The sequence below is a fragment of the Taudactylus pleione genome, unplaced genomic scaffold, assembly GCF_031769625.1.
Source record: "Taudactylus pleione unplaced genomic scaffold, aTauple2 ptg000217l, whole genome shotgun sequence".
In the NCBI taxonomy this organism is placed as follows: Eukaryota; Metazoa; Chordata; class Amphibia; order Anura; family Myobatrachidae; genus Taudactylus; species Taudactylus pleione.
In genome coordinates this window covers 3,322,819-3,338,423 of record NW_028284619.1, presented here as the reverse complement: position 1 = coordinate 3,338,423, position 15,605 = coordinate 3,322,819, and the positions used below count along the sequence as shown (strand labels likewise).

General features: G+C 46.3%; 1 protein-coding gene across 4 annotated transcripts in view; it reads left to right on the top strand.

The window, feature by feature from the left end:
- TMEM40 (transmembrane protein 40) overlaps positions 1–15,605 on the top strand; it is a 133,481-nt gene that overhangs the window by 101,918 nt on the left and 15,958 nt on the right. For 3 of the 4 annotated variants that reach the window (XM_088478686.1, XM_088478683.1, XM_088478684.1), the window contains 7 exons: positions 1,554–1,610; positions 3,174–3,313; positions 6,810–6,960; positions 9,168–9,269; positions 12,470–12,562; positions 14,106–14,168; positions 15,015–15,077. In XM_088478686.1, the coding sequence (XP_088334812.1) occupies positions 1,562–1,610; positions 3,174–3,313; positions 6,810–6,960; positions 9,168–9,269; positions 12,470–12,562; positions 14,106–14,168; positions 15,015–15,077 (661 nt within the window). In that variant the 5' untranslated portion in view covers positions 1,554–1,561. The remainder of the gene's footprint in view (positions 1–1,553; positions 1,611–3,173; positions 3,314–6,809; positions 6,961–9,167; positions 9,270–12,469; positions 12,563–14,105; positions 14,169–15,014; positions 15,078–15,605) is intronic. The other variant, XM_088478685.1, reaches the window with a different exon arrangement.

Sequence of the window (15,605 nt, the reverse complement as noted above, 5' to 3'; positions counted from 1 at the left end):
ACGCGCACATCGGGGTGGGAGGGGGGGGGCTCCCTTTTCAAATTTGCCCTGGGCTCCAAATACCCTAGTTACGCCACTGCATACTACACCCCCAAATTGAAATATATTATTGGAGATGCACCTAATGCCAATTGTTATAAATGTTCAGCACCTGACGCCGATATAGTACACTGCCTGTGAGATTGTCCACGTGTACAGGTTTTCTGGGATGAACTTAATAGCTATATAAAAGAGACTCTAAAAATTGCTTTTGTGCTCTCTAAAGATTGGGCTTTCTGGAATATAACCACAAACACACATTCACAGGGTTTGCCAAAAGGAAATAAGTTACTTCTGACCAAATTGACTGCAGCTGCCAAGAAGATCATTCTCTCACAATCGATTGAACCCAACCCACCTACCCTTACATTATTACATCCTAGAATAATATTTCTGTTTACAATGGACTGGACTGAGACGTCCACCAATAAAGAAAACCGTACTGAAAAGTTTTTGGTACATGGTTACCTTATATTCATACATTATCCCCATCACTTAAGGATTCTTTACAGAGATGTTTCCAACTAACATCATGGTTTAATTTGGAAGTACTTGCTAATGGTCCTCCCTTTTGATTTTGATCCTGATTATGATTTATGCTACAACTGTAAGACGGCCCGTTAATGTTAATGGTACTGATAATGGTAATTATGACTGTAACTAAATATGTAACAGTGTTTGTAACTATTTCTTGTGTGCACAACTGCAATTTATATCTGGATTTATATACTGCAAATATTATAATTGTTTTGTTGGATGATTCTCGGCAATGTGTTTATCATGCTGAGGATTATTTACGATATATTTGTATTACAATATGTCATTTTCCTAACAATAAAATGTTTTTCCAAAAAAAAAAAAAAAGTATAATTGTGAATCAATGCTGGAACATTTATTATCTGTACTGTGCATGTACTCTGCACTGAATACCCCAACTGGGCCAATGCTAACACATAACATTGCATTAAATGCACGTAATCCAATAAATTAATTCTAGGAATATTTTTTAGACATAGAACTGTGTGACTATATTTCTAATATTATTGGCAGCGTGCACAAACAGTCTAGTGAGTGTACCACTTACCGCTGCTTAGTGGGAGATGCCACAGTCCTATTAGCTGTTGTACAAGATGTGTTTCTCATTGTCTGCATGTAAGTCACGTTTTGTAAATCGCCAAACATTCCAGGAAATAAAAATCAGAATACAGAAGTAATAGCCACATCGAAATTCACCTAGTACTGTACACATCTGCTCGCCTCAGCCACATATCCTTCATTGAAAACTACCCTAAATATAAGTGTCACCCTGTTGACTTTCAACAATTAGGACTATTAAGGGTTATGGCCTTGGCATATTATTATTCACAAATTAATTAACTAACTGCTCAGTATTAAACCACTATGGCTGAAAGAAACAGAGAATGCAAATGTCTCATATTCTCTGTAACATTGATCGCCTGCAGAATATATGTAATATTTCTTTATAACTTATTTATATTTTCTATATGTTGCAGCAATCGATATGAGCTCTGAGAAACTCTCACTTCCTGACCTGACCCAGGAGCAGCAAGGTACTGCAGAGGAAATGTTACTAATAGTGTGTCTTCTGTATTCAGCTAGGGGGCGCTCTGTGTCTATATACCCCAGCACCAAAAAGGGTTAAACCTATTTCTTTTAGGCAAGGGGGTTCTTTTAGTAATTTTTGACTTAGCATATGTTTGAGGTTAAATGATTTGTTTTATTATGTATGATTCGTCGACATCAATGCCTCAGAATTGACTTCTGTGGACATACTCAGGGCCTGATTCGGATCGGTACGCAAACGCGATGGTTTACATAGATCCGATGTTTGGGGATTGCACATGTGCAGAATGGGCCCTGTGTGATCACTTTCAGTCCCCTAATGATTGACATGCTGCAGAGTTTAGGGGGCAGAGACCGGGACCGTTCTACGGGGGGTGTAACATCCCTGTTTTACAGGCGTTCCAAGCCAATATTTTTGCAGTTGAGCAATAATCGGCAATCTGCGCATGCATTAAGGTACATTACTGTTGTCACTTGCAGTGACGTTTTACTCGCAGTGTGATTAGCAATCACGGAGCATTTGGGGGAGGTAACGGGAAGTGGCAGCATAGAACCCTCGGCGCATGGCAACCATTTGCGGGGCATGTCACAGCCTGCGGCTGTTATCCCTTACGCTGCGGGCGCCTCAATACAAATCCCGGCGGCTGTGATATTTGCATATTTTCGCACAGTGGGCCTGATTCAGACCTGCTCAGGAGCACACAGCGCAGGTCAATGGTCCCCCACTGCGCATGCACACGCCGGAGGCAGCGTCGGCGTGTGCATGCGCGAGACCCGGCCAGCGACGGGCGCTCCGTTGCTACGGGTCTCGCACCAAAGCGGGGCAGCTGTCAATTGTGATTGACAGCTTGCCCTGTTTTGGAGGCGGGCAGGGGGTGGTGGCTGGCCAAACGGAGGCATTCCCGAAGGAAAGTCTGCCGTTTGGGGGCGGCCCCACTGACATCACGAGTGATGTCAGTGGTGAGCTTCCGGCTCTATTAGAGCCGAAAGCTCACTGGGGCTGCGGGAACGAGACCCTACCACAAGGGTTTCGTCGCTATCCCTGATGGTCGCAATGGGCCCACAATTCTGACTACACGCCCTTGTCACACCCTCAGTACACTCAGGGTCTGATTCAGCAATGAACGTAGACGCGATTTCGCACGCACCTGGTCTTTTGTTTTACACTACGTATGCATCACAATATGCGTGCGCACATCGTCCGCTGTGATTGGGTAGCGATCGCTGGGAGCACGCACTCTCAGCACACAACGATTGACAGGAAGTGACTGTCTGGGGGTGGGGATATATTAAGCAGTGACAAGAGTGTAGAAGTGGACCAGTGGAGCAGTTGTTCAAAGCAACCAATCAGCTTCGAGGTAGCATTTTCTAAGTTCTTTCTATGAAATGATAAGTAGAAGCTGATTGGTTCTGGGCAACTTATCCACTCTTTTAACTGCTTCATACATCAACCTCTATTATCACATTATGTACAGTAGTCTAATACAGTATAAACATTTCCACTTTAATATTGTATTAATGTTTTTCATGCAAAATTTACTTTTCTTTAGATATTTTCCAGAAAGCTTTTGCCAGCGACCTAGAAAATTTAAAAACAAATGCGGCCATTTCCCCGTCCTTCTGTGATCTCTTTGTATCAATCAGTAAAACTCCTTCATTCTCCTTCTTTACTGATAAGGAGGCCCAGGTGGTGAGTATTTGTGATGTGATATCTGTGAATGAGGGGCCTATTCATCATCGATAAATTTCCCGGTAACCATGCTGAAACGCTAGTTTACGCATGTTTTAGTTACGAGGCCATTCATCACACTGGGTCCGATAGGACCACCTAATATTCAGCAGACTCCAAAAACTTGTTCTCGGATCCCCAGTCCTTCCTATGGGAAGGAGTTCCGGGGATGTGAAGAGGGATCCTCCACAGCCTCCTAACTCCCTGGCGGCTTTGCGCGACCTCGGGTCAAGCATGCGTAGCCGCGCCAACGGTGTAGAGGTAAATAACGCAGCTACTTCTGTAGCTGCGATACTAACCGAGGGGACAGCTGCTTTTTGGAGCAGCTGTCCCCGCACTAGAGCAATGATGAATTACTCCGGTGTCACGCTTCCCCCGCTGTGAGTTGGATACTTAAGTAACCCTCACAGCGAGATAATGACTTAATCATCGGGGACCATACGGTCTCCGATAATGAATAGGCCCCTGGGACCACATATTGCACATTGGTCATTTGTGTATTATAGAATGTATGGTCTGACTTCGCACACATGTTTAAATTAAGCCTTAAAGGTAAATAGCCTGTATGTATCACAAAATTATTTGTACTGATGACATATCATGATTAAGTTATTCCTATTATGTGTTACACTTTCTAACTAAAACATGTCTGTAAAAAAGCATGCTTATTAAAGGTGATCACATCACTCAGAGGGATGCAGTCACAATGTTCAGTCAAAACGTTGACACCCCAATGTGGACAGTTATGATGTCGACATTATTCATATGTCGACATTGAAAATTACATTTGCAGAAATGTCGTCATGTTTAAAATGTTGACATTTGAAATATAGACGTGAAATGTCAGCATTCTCAAGGATGCTGATGTTAGAGCGGATAGTTAGAGTTAGGCTGCGAGAGCAGAGAGTTAGGTATAGGCTGTGGGAGTGGAGGGATAGAGTTAGGCTGCGAGAGCGGAGAGTTAGGTATAGGCTGTGGGAGTGGAGGGTTAGAGTTAGACTGCAAGAGCGGAGAGTTAGGTATAGGCTGTCGGAGTGGAGGGTTAGAGTTAGACTGCGAGAGCGGAGAGTTAGGTATAGGCTGTCGGAGTGGAGGGTTAGAGTTAGGCTGCGAGAGCAGAGAGTTAGGTATAGGCTGTTGGAGTGGAGGGTTAGAGTTAGACTGCGAGAGCAGAGAGTTAGGTATAGGCTGTCGGAGTGGAGGGTTAGAGTTAGACTGCGAGAGCAGAGAGTTAGGTATAGGCTGTCGGAGTGGAGGGTTAGAGTTAGACTGCGAGAGCAGAGAGTTAGGTATAGGCTGTCGGAGTGGAGGGTTAGAGTTAGGCTGCGAGAGCAGAGAGTTAGGTATAGGCTGTTGGAGTGGAGGGCTAGAGTTAGGCTGCGAGAGCAGAGAGTTAGGTATAGGCTGTGGGAGTGGAGGGCTAGAGTTAGGCTGCGAGAGCGGAGAGTTAGGTATAGGCTGTGGGAGTGGAGGGTTAGAGTTAGGCACTAGGGGGAGGAAAGGGTTAGGCTGCGGGAGTGGAGGGTCACGGTTTGGCTGCGGGAGTGGAGGCAGGGGCGTATTTATAATGGGTGCAGGGTGTGCAGCACAGCCTGCACCCATACTTTTTTATACTATACTCTGAAGTCCCAAGGAGTACCGCTACATAAATGCTTTGAAAATGGGCGCAGTGGCCATTTTCCAGGCCTTTTCCGCATGAGCAGTAGGAAATCATCAGGAAAATGGCTGCCTCGCCATTTTCCCGGTGACCTGCGCGTGTGAAGTAGACTCCGGGCACAGGCTAGTGCCCGGACTCTACTGCTGCTGCTGATGGCAGCCAGAGAGAGAGGAGGGGGCCCCGGATGGGGAATGCACACAGGCCCCTTCCTCTCTTAATATGCCCTTGAATGGAGGGCTAGAGGGAGGAAAGGGTCAGGCTGCGGGAGTGGAGGGTTAGGGTCAGGCTGCGGGAGAGAAGGGTTAGAGTTAGGCACTAAGGGGAGGGTTAGGGTCAGGCTGCGGGAGAGAAGTCTCCCACTGCAGCTCAGCAAGTGGGGGGCGGCGTCGGGTCTGGGCCCTGCCGGGCCCCTCAGGAAGCCCGGGCCCGGGTAATTTGTACCCCGACCCCTCTCGGCGCCCCTGGGTAAGGGTTAGGTTGCGGAAGTGGAGGGTTAGGGTCAGGCTGCGGGAGGGGAGGGTTAGGGTGATGCTGCGGGAATGGTTAGAGTTAGGCACTAGGGGGAGGAAAGAGTTAGGCTACAGGAGCAGAGGGTTTAGGCCGTGGGAGGGGAGGGTTAGGGTCAGGCTGTGGGAGTGGAGGGTTAGAGTTAGGCACTAGGGGGAGGAAAGAGTTAGGCTACAGGAGCAGAGGGTTTAGGCCGCGGGAGTGGAGGGTTAGGGACAGGCTGCAGGAGAGAAGGGTTAGAGTTAGGCACTAGGGGGAGTGTAAGGGTTAGGCTGCGGGAGTGGAGGGTTAGGGTCAGGCTGCGGGAGGGGAGGGTTAGGGTGATGCTGCGGGAGTGGTGGGTTATAGTTAGGCACTAGGGAGAGGAAAGAGTTAGGCTACAGGAGAGTAGGGTTCGGCTGAGCTAGTGAAAGATTAGGGTTGAGCTGCAACAGTTGAATGTTAGGCACCAGGGGGAGGAGGAACTTTAGGGTTAGGGGCATTACTCACTACTGGATACCGGAGGTCATCATCCTGTCACTGCCGAACCCCAAAGACCCCGCTGGAGCTGCCAGACTCGCCGAACAAGGTATGACACTGCTGGACCACCAGGACTGTTTTGTTGTCATTCTAATCATGTCAACATCTCATCAGTGTCAACATGGTCCGTGTCGACATTCTGCTGATAGACACTATGATCAAGTCGACATTCTAATGTGAATGTCATCAAAATATACCTAACTCACGCTCAGAATGTATGTAGGGAAGAAAGGCACAGAGGAAATAATTCTATGAAAGGTCATACACACAGAGAGTGTGTCTGTACAGTGTTATTAATAAATGTGGAAGTTGCATGTTCCATATAAAATGCAATTTTATACAAATACAAATTAAACTGTCTAAATACAAACAACTGTTGTTTTTGCTTTTACAAATCAAATGGAAATCTTCCTTCTGCAGTAGTCCAATGGAGATGCCAATTAAGATAAGGTGCGACTGTTACACCTTAAATGAAGTCCCAAAAAAATGTGTAATGTTATACTATAATGTTACTTTAAAGGGACTTTAACCATATAGGTTTAGGTTTCAATTGTATATGCTAAACAACTAATGTAAAATATTCCTGGTATTGACCTGTAACTAGTTCCGATGATGTGCTAGTAAACTACTTGGGGCAGGCTATGACATCATAGGGGGCAGAGGATTGACAATTTAACAGCAATCACATTGGTAGCAAATGTTTTCATTATGCTAGTCACAATTATGCAAATTGTATTTTGAGGTCACAGACAAAAAAAATGTTTTATATATCAGATTGTTCAGCTCACTGACCCTTCCCGCAAGCCGGCAGCTGTCCTGAAGTCCGTGGATGACAAAGGTCCACAAGCGATTGCTCTATTTTACCTGTTATTTCACATGAATGCTGAGACGGCCTATGCTGAGCTGCCCAGCTGCAAAGATAACGGTATTTATTTTGTATATATCATTTTGAATTTCTATAATATAAAAATGATAATGTCTCCTCCTCTAGAACTCTGTATTTTAGTTTCTGTCTGCTGATTAATACAATTTCTACTTCTAAAACATAGCCTTTACTGGAAACGGAAGTTACGGAACCAAACCTGAATAATATACAATTTTATGTGGCCATTGAGTACGAATAGCACTTTGCCCCTAGAAGCAGCACTCTGGTTGGAATAGAAAAGCCGGGGCTGAGGTGATGGCCTGGGCCCCATAGTAGCCCCATTCTCTGCCCTTGCTACAGCTACCCTCTCGCTGTGACTGGCAGCTGGTCTGCCAAATAGTATGCACAGTGACACAATCCTTTCAGTAGATTGTTTCAGCAGATGCAGAGCTGAGAGCTGCTGCAAAACAGGACAGGGGTGGAGTGGAGGCATAAAATGGGTCCAAGTCTCGAGCAGGATTGTGTCAGCAGTCTGGTCTAGAGTTGGATCCCCTGAGAATTGGACCAATGTGTACGCATCTTAAGTCATGCAGCGTCACATTAGATTAATAATCAGTGGCGTCCCTCCCCACGGTGACAGCTGGTGCGGGGAGGGATGCCTTGTGCGCGGCTAAGCCACGCGCCCCCCTGAAAAGGGTGTGTGGCCTCGGGTAAGGGGAGTGGACTCGAGTAAGGGGCGTGGCCTCGCGGCCCGAACCCGGTGCCCTGCCCATGTAGATTATGGAGAGTGGTGGGGGGTGCCGGAGGTGCAGGCAGTGCAGGCTCCCTCACTGTGACAGGATCTGAATGCTGCACTTAATGATATAGTGCAGCACCCGGCTCCTGTCACTGAGGGGAAGACTGCACCTTGGTGTCACCCCTCGGCGGGTGACACCCAGGTGCAGCCCGGAGCCCCCTTGTGACGCCACTGTTAATAATTAGCTTTATCCATTGTTTCTAAGTTAAAATGAAGGGAGTTGTCTGTAGGGATAAGGGTGACAGGCCAATATTTGTTATATGGTTCTTACCTTAAGATGTGATATAGATTCTTTTTCTGAAGATGCAGCTGTTCAGGACCTTTTTGGAAGATGTAATCCAAAGTCCATATCAGTAGTTGTTATCCAAAGTCACTTACATAAAACAGGAACTACTCAGAGAGCATCAATGTAGGACAAAATGTCACTACAAAATGGCTGCCAGTAGCAGGACATCCCTTATATAGGGCTGTGACCTGTATTGTGACATCACAATGCATGCAGGCAACAGCTAGAGATGGCTGTAGTTTAGTTCAGCTCTGGGCCCAGATTACCTGCAACCAGGGCTGGCGCTACCATTAGGCAGCTGAGAAATGTGGTGGGAAGGGAATAGAGGGACAAGACCTGAGCACTGGTCAAAAAACCTCATGTGAAAAAAACAAAAGAAGGAAGATATGATGGATATTCTACCATGATACTTACTGTATATGAAAGCAATATTCATAAATGGTTCACAGAGGTGCTCCCATGAGAGTAAGTAGAGTATACAGAAGTAAAGAGAACAGTACTCTCCTTTTAGGGGCACTAATCCATCATGAGTCATTCTGAAATATGATTAAATATATTAAAAATGATAGAAAAAAACCTACATAAATACGACACAGTTACAACATAAAAATAAATAATGACATGAATAAATATTATCTTGTCATGTTAGATATATTCAGGGTCTCACAATTGCTGAAATAATACAATATCCAGTCAGACCCTTCAGACATTATGCCAGATTAGTACATATAAAAATAATTATATTTATGTTTAAATTGGGAACAGTAGGCAAACGTAGTAATTTGTCCAAAGTATAATCAACAATTTGTTGAGAGATGATACAATACTATCCCCTGGCGAAAAAAAAAATAGGATATAATTCTATATAAATCAGTAGGAGCAATTCCTAGATATAAATAAACAGCGATCACCACGACAACTCCAGATATACAATAATGTATGCAGTGCAGTCAATCAATAGTATTGGCCTCAAATAAGCAATAAATATCTCCACAGATATGGCCCATTCTGTAGTTGTGCTGAGTAGCTCCATACATTGTTACTGCCTCAATGAAGATACACCTGTTATACATGCTAACAAGCAGCGCCACCTAGAGGATCATAACCAATTTGCAATTTTGTATGAATCAATTGACAATAGATAGACTCTAATATTAACTATTATGTGGTTTCTGGTCATTGTAGATGAGAAGATGGAGCTTATATCGACGCTGAGAGACAAATTTTTACATCGGCTGCAAAATAAAATGGCAGAAATAATGCACACGTCTAAAGCGCTATTACAAGGTAAGTTGTGTGTTATTATCTATGCTCACAAAGGTCCTGATTCAGAGCCGCACACAAGGCCTTGTTCAGTAGTGCACGCTAGTGCATTGCTGAATGCAGGTTCCCGATGGTAGGGAATCTGCGTATGCGCCGGACCCGTACTGCGCATGTGCAGACCTGGTCCTACGTGATCACACGCTGACTGGCAGAACACTCTCAGTGATTGACAGTCTGCTGCCCTTTGTGGGTGGGGAGGGGGCAGCGACGGCATCAGTTTCCCGAAACAGAGGCATGTTGCCGCTGTGTCGGGTGGGGGGAGTGAAGAGGCCAGAAACTCCGTCAGCTGACGGAGATTTGCTGGCCTCTCTCTCTTATCTGCGACGGCCAGCTTGCGTGATGCCATGGGTCACTAAGCCAGCCGATGTTCTCGCAGATTATCCGATGCTGCGTTGTACAATGCAGCTTGGATAAGTAATGCATGTAGGCGGCGTAATGCCTCCTGCTGCATCACCATAATTGCAAGGACAGAAATGCAAAGCTGCTGTTCACGCAATTGAGCGATTATGTGCAACTGCGCATTTGTGGAAAATTCTGACATGTCCTATATGCGTTACCCCGAATGTACACACAAATGTGCTAATGCGATTGATTGAGATGGTGAAAAGGTGATGGGCAGGGGCGCTACTACCGGCAGTGCAGCCGGTGAACTGCACCGGGGCCCGCCGCAATATAGGGGTCCATACTGTCTGTATGGCAGGCAGCAGTGCAGCGGCTTGCCGGGCAGTCATCAAGACTGTGACTTACCCGGCCTGCAGCTACACGCAGGTGACTGGAGCACAGTGCAGTCAGTCTCAGCACTGCAGTGTACTACTGGGTAATAAATCCCAGTAGTCTCTGGAGTGGGGTCAGAGGAGCATGGGCTGAGCTCGGATTGGATGAGCCTATCACATGCTCCTCTGACCCAGCTGCACAGCCTCATGGGTGTGACTCATTGTGAGGCTGTGGAAAGGTATATTTCCCCTTCAGATATTGTACCTGGAAGTGACGTGGACTGAGGGCGAAGTGCAGTTTCCTGCCCACACAGTCCAGAAAAAAAATAAAGTTGGCCCCTCGCGGGCTCTCTTCATTCGCCACGCTACGTTTGAAACAGGATAATATTCCCCCTCTATGCCCACTTGGATGGTAGGGAATGATGTTGGACACTGTCTGATGATGTCAGGGTACAGAAACTCAAGGGGATCTATCCATTCCTGTGAGGGCTGTGACTGCTGCTCTGCCAGCTGCCTGTGGATGCTGCTGGTGAGTACACACGGTGGGCACTAGAGGTGGCATAATGTGTGGGGACTACAGTGTAGCATAATGTGTGGGCACTACAGGTGGCATAATGTGTGGGCATTACAGGTGGCATAGCGTGTGGGGACTACAGTGTAGCATAATGTGTGGGCACTAGAGGTGGCAGAATGTGTGGGCACTACACGTGGCATAAGTTGGGGGGTGCTACAGTGTAGCATTATGTGTGGGCACTACAGGTGGTATAATGTGGGGGGTGCTACAGTGTAGCATGATGTGTGGGGCACTACAGTGTGGTACAACTTGTCGGGCACCCACTAATGTGCAGATGCGCTGAAGGTGCGGTCACCTCTGTGTCGGAAGCAGCTGAGGTTGGAGGTATCCACCCTCCGTATAAGATTTGATCAAAATAGTAAATATACCTAAGCGCTAACCTAGATGTGGCTGTGTAGGAAATTATTCACCAATAGTGGTGTGCGGTGGAAGGAATAACAAAGCTAATAGGGTTTTACAATATATTTAATGGTATTATATGTATATTTGTATAGTGTATGTTACCCAGAGACAGGGGCATATCTATAATGGGTGCAGGGTGTGTGGTGCACACGGCCCCTAGGTCCAGGGGGGCCCACACCGCACATCCTGCACCCGTATTTGTAATACTCACCTCTTTATAGAGTCCAGCATTGGCAGTTGCAGCGCTGTACAAATCACCTGGAAAATGGGTGCCGCAGTCATTTTCTCAGTGTTTTGCGCAATAGGGAAATTGCCAGGAAAATGGCTGCCACAGACTAGTGCCCAGAGTCTACTGCTGCACTCAGTGCGTTGAGTGAGGTGTATCTTTAGCAGAACAGATAGTGACAGCTTAGCAGGCTTGCATTGCAGAAATGTGTGGTTATTGATTCACACAAGGACACAGTCAGTGATGTCACAGCAGCTCAAGTGACAAAGCTCAACATTTTCACATGCATTAGATCCTATTAAGACACTATGGGGTATATTTACTAAAGCTTCTAAAGGTTGGAACACACCTGACAGATATATCTGCAGATTGAGTGCTCTGCAGATGATGGTCATTCATACACACTGAACGACCATCATCTGCATGCTGCACGGGTCGGGGCGGGTAGGGGGCATGGCCTAATCGTGGAAGGCGTGGCCACACCCCCTTCGGGAAAAAAATAAAACATTTGAGGCTTGGGAAGGGGGGACTGTGTGCCCCTCAGCCCGGCACACAGCCAGTGGGGGGACTCGATCAACGTGATCGCTCCCCCCTTTGGCATAGGAGACTGCTCTGGCTGCTGCTTTAACAGCCTCGGACAGTCTCCCAGTGCAGCCCAGCACACAACAGCGTGTGCTGGGCTGCTGTGGATGGGGAGCTGAGCCGGACCCGGGTAAGTAGTACCCGCTCGCGGCTCCCCCTCCTCTCTGCACCCCTGTGTACGGGCGATCAGCTGATATCCCGTACGCACTTGTCGATGGACAGATATGTCTGCAGACATATCTGTTCATTGGCTGTGCAGCACAGCCAATGCGATATGTCTGTGAACGACGTTGGGGGCACGATATATTGATCGGCCAATATATCGGTCAGTGTGTACCCAGCATAAATCAGACAAGTGGTGATGTTGCCCATAGCAACCAATCAGATTCTAGCTATCATTTCTCTATTGCATTCTAGAAAATGACATACAATATCTGATTGGTTGCTATGGGCAACATCACCACTTGTCTGGTTTAGAAGCTTTAGTAAATATACCCCTAGTGTCGGCTGATGTTGGAGGAGTTGTAGTGGAGTAGGGATGCAATAATTTACTAACAGGCCTGCAGAGTAATGTCAGGTGAATACTGACAAAATTTATCATTTAGAGGTTAGCAGAACTAAGACCTCAGGACAATGTAACTATTTCTGTAATGTTATTACATTCCAGGTGTTGCTAAACCCACTGCCTCTGTGGCAACTGTGAGGCCACTTATGGCCAGCAACAAGGAGGAAGATATCTCAGCTGATGCCTCTGCAATTGGTAGGTCTGTGTAGCCAAACTAGACTACAATGTTTCAACATCACTCTCAAGAAAGAAAAATAGATGCCAATTGCCCGGGTGGTATCATTACTTATTTGTACCAGCCTCTCATCATTTATTGCTGACATATTCATTCTGTAGGGCTGTGCGATTTTGGGAAGTAATTGGGTAATGGAACAACCATGTATTTAAAATTGGACTATAATTTTTGTTTATTCAAGAATATTGTTAGTTGAGTTAGCCAGACATTTGGCTGTATATTTATCATAGTTCAACTTTGACTTTTGTGTTATCTTTCATTCGATTTGCATTCGATTTTCATTCGATTTTGCATTGGGAGATTTACTAAAGGTAAAATCGAATGAAAATCGAACATAAATCCAAATGCCAGTCAAATCTCACTCAAAATCGAATACCAGCAAAACGTTGGTACTTTTACATAGACCAACATGGAAAGCCCTGATTTACTAATATTTGATTTGAAATTGAACACCAAATCAAATATTAAATCCCCAAAATAATAGACCTGCTTCATGCTGGCGATTTTAGCATGTACAGGTGTGAATTACACATGCATGCACAGATCAGTGAGATCCGTACATGCTTCTGTTTGTAAAAATGTGGCAAAGTGTTAAATTGTTTTGAAAAAATGATGTGGCATCCCCCCCTAAAAGCACAACCAGCACCCGGCTTTTCTGAGCTGGTCCTGGTTGTGAAAATACGGGAGACAAAAGACGTAGGGGTCCTTTGTATTTTGCACAACCAGCACTGGGCTCAGTGAGCAGGTCCTGGTTGTGAAAATATGAGGCACAAAAGATGTAGGGGTCCCCCATATTTTGCACAACCAGCACCAGACTCTTTCTAGCAGGGATATAATGCCACGGCCAGGGTACTCTTTCACCGGTTCCCCCAGCCAAAGCATGATACCTGAACATTAGTCAGCCCAGGCCGGGGATCCTGCGGGAGGTGGGAACCCCCCAATAAAGGGGTTCCCCCTTCCAGGGCACCCAAGGCCTGGGCTGATAGCCCGGGACTATCCCGGGGCCCCCTGTCCGGTGGGTGCTGGGTTGATTGTATATAAAAATAGAATAAATAACATTGTCTGTTACTGGAGAACTAGAGGTCCCAGCATGCCTCCTCCACATGCTAGTACTTGGAGAACCACAAGTACCAGCATGCAGGGCATTAAGGTCCCACTGGTGCCTGTAGTTCACCTGCAAAAGAAATATTAAAATAAAGACAAGACTCACACACCGTGACAATAGAACTTTATTACAATAACACTCACACATACTCACCTACAATCCATGTACACGTCCTCAAAAAAATGTGAAACCCCGAGCCCACGGACATAATGAATGACAGCTCAGCTGCAGCATTGCACTTAGAAATGCATGGGCATTATGTAAAATAAAAAGCTTACAATGTAACCTAGGCAATGTAAGATGCTGCTGCACCTAGTGATGGGAATGCCATTGGTTACATTCACACTCCTCAGCAGCATCAGGCTGTTCAGTAAACTAGGCTGATTTATCTTTAACAGAGAAGAACAGCCGGGAAGAGAGAGACATCGCTGAGGATGAGAAATTTGCTCCTAATGAGAAAGGTAATATTTCCATGTAGGACCTTGTTTTCACCCTGTTGTCTATTAATTGTATTCTCTGGAGACAATTTAGCAGTAGGTTTCATATGTTGTTGTTTTTTTAAAGCCAGTTGCCTAAGAGCTAGACTTTGTACCTGGATTATTGGGATGTCAGTGAAAATCAGACTTCAGTTTAAGGTACCAAGGGCCTGATTCAGAGGCGCTCGCAAAAAGCGAGCGCTCGCTCTGAATCAGGGCGAGCGCAGGTTTTTATTAGTTGCGGCCTCTTGGCAGCTCGCATAGCTGTGGGCGTGGTAGGGTCTCGTGGCCGCAAGAGAGCTTCTGGCTCAAATAGAGCTGGAAGCTCTCTCACTGACATCACTGGTGATGTCAGTGGGGCCGCCCACAAACGGCAGGCGTTCGCATGGGAACGCCTCCGTTTGTGAAGCCACCCCCCCGCCACACCTACAAAATGGGGTGAGCTGTCGGTCAACATCGACAGCTGCCCCTTTTTGCGCTCGCTCGCGCACGCGCAGTGCACACGCCGCACGTGCGCACTGGGCCACCATCGACCGGCTTGCGAGCGCAATGTGCTTGCGAGCGAGTCTGAATCAGGCCCCAAGCTTGCCCAATATTAAGGAACCTCCACTTGGATGAATCAATCTTATGACACTGACCCCAATGCCTGCACAAATCCTGCAGAATACACATCTCTGTGGCCAATCTCGAGAATGGCAGCTGTTCCAGGTGTAATCCCCAAGTGTTACATTACAATTATATTCAGTTGGGTATGAAGACGATTTCACGCTCTATTGAGTATACCATAAAATAATGGCGTCTGTTTTGTGTTTATCCTATTGTTATTTTCAGTAGGAAAACTCGGGAAACATCAAGCGAAACCTCTGAAAAAAGGATGGGGAATAAAGAAGGATGGTATGAAGTCTGGTCTTATATGTACTTATTTACTGTGCAAACATTGCGGAGGCTATTTTTAGAACTATGGGATAGGTTTCTGGGCTAGGTTATCATGTGCAGCTCATGCCTCACCCCCAGGGTTGGACTGGCCCACAGGTGTACCGGGCAAATCCCCGGTGGAGCAGGATCATGGATTAACTTGGGTTCTTGGTTTGTTTTTATGAAAACTACACGTAGATTAGCCCTCCTGCCAACCATAGTAGGTGGTCCCGAAACACCCCTGTTCCTCTGTAATGGTTGGCCAAGTCTCTCTGTGTTGGCTGGTCACACCCCTTCTGGTGGCTGACCACACCCCTTTTCTTGGGCCCCTACTGCTGCATTCCCTAGTGAGCCCTTTATGCCCCTGTACGACACTGCTCACCTCAGCATTACTTATTTAAGTTTATGTATTCCAATGGTACCCATCTTTGGCATACAGCAGTATCAGGCAGGCTGACCTAATATTCAGCTTATCAATGGACTAGGATCTATTAACATCACTAAGGC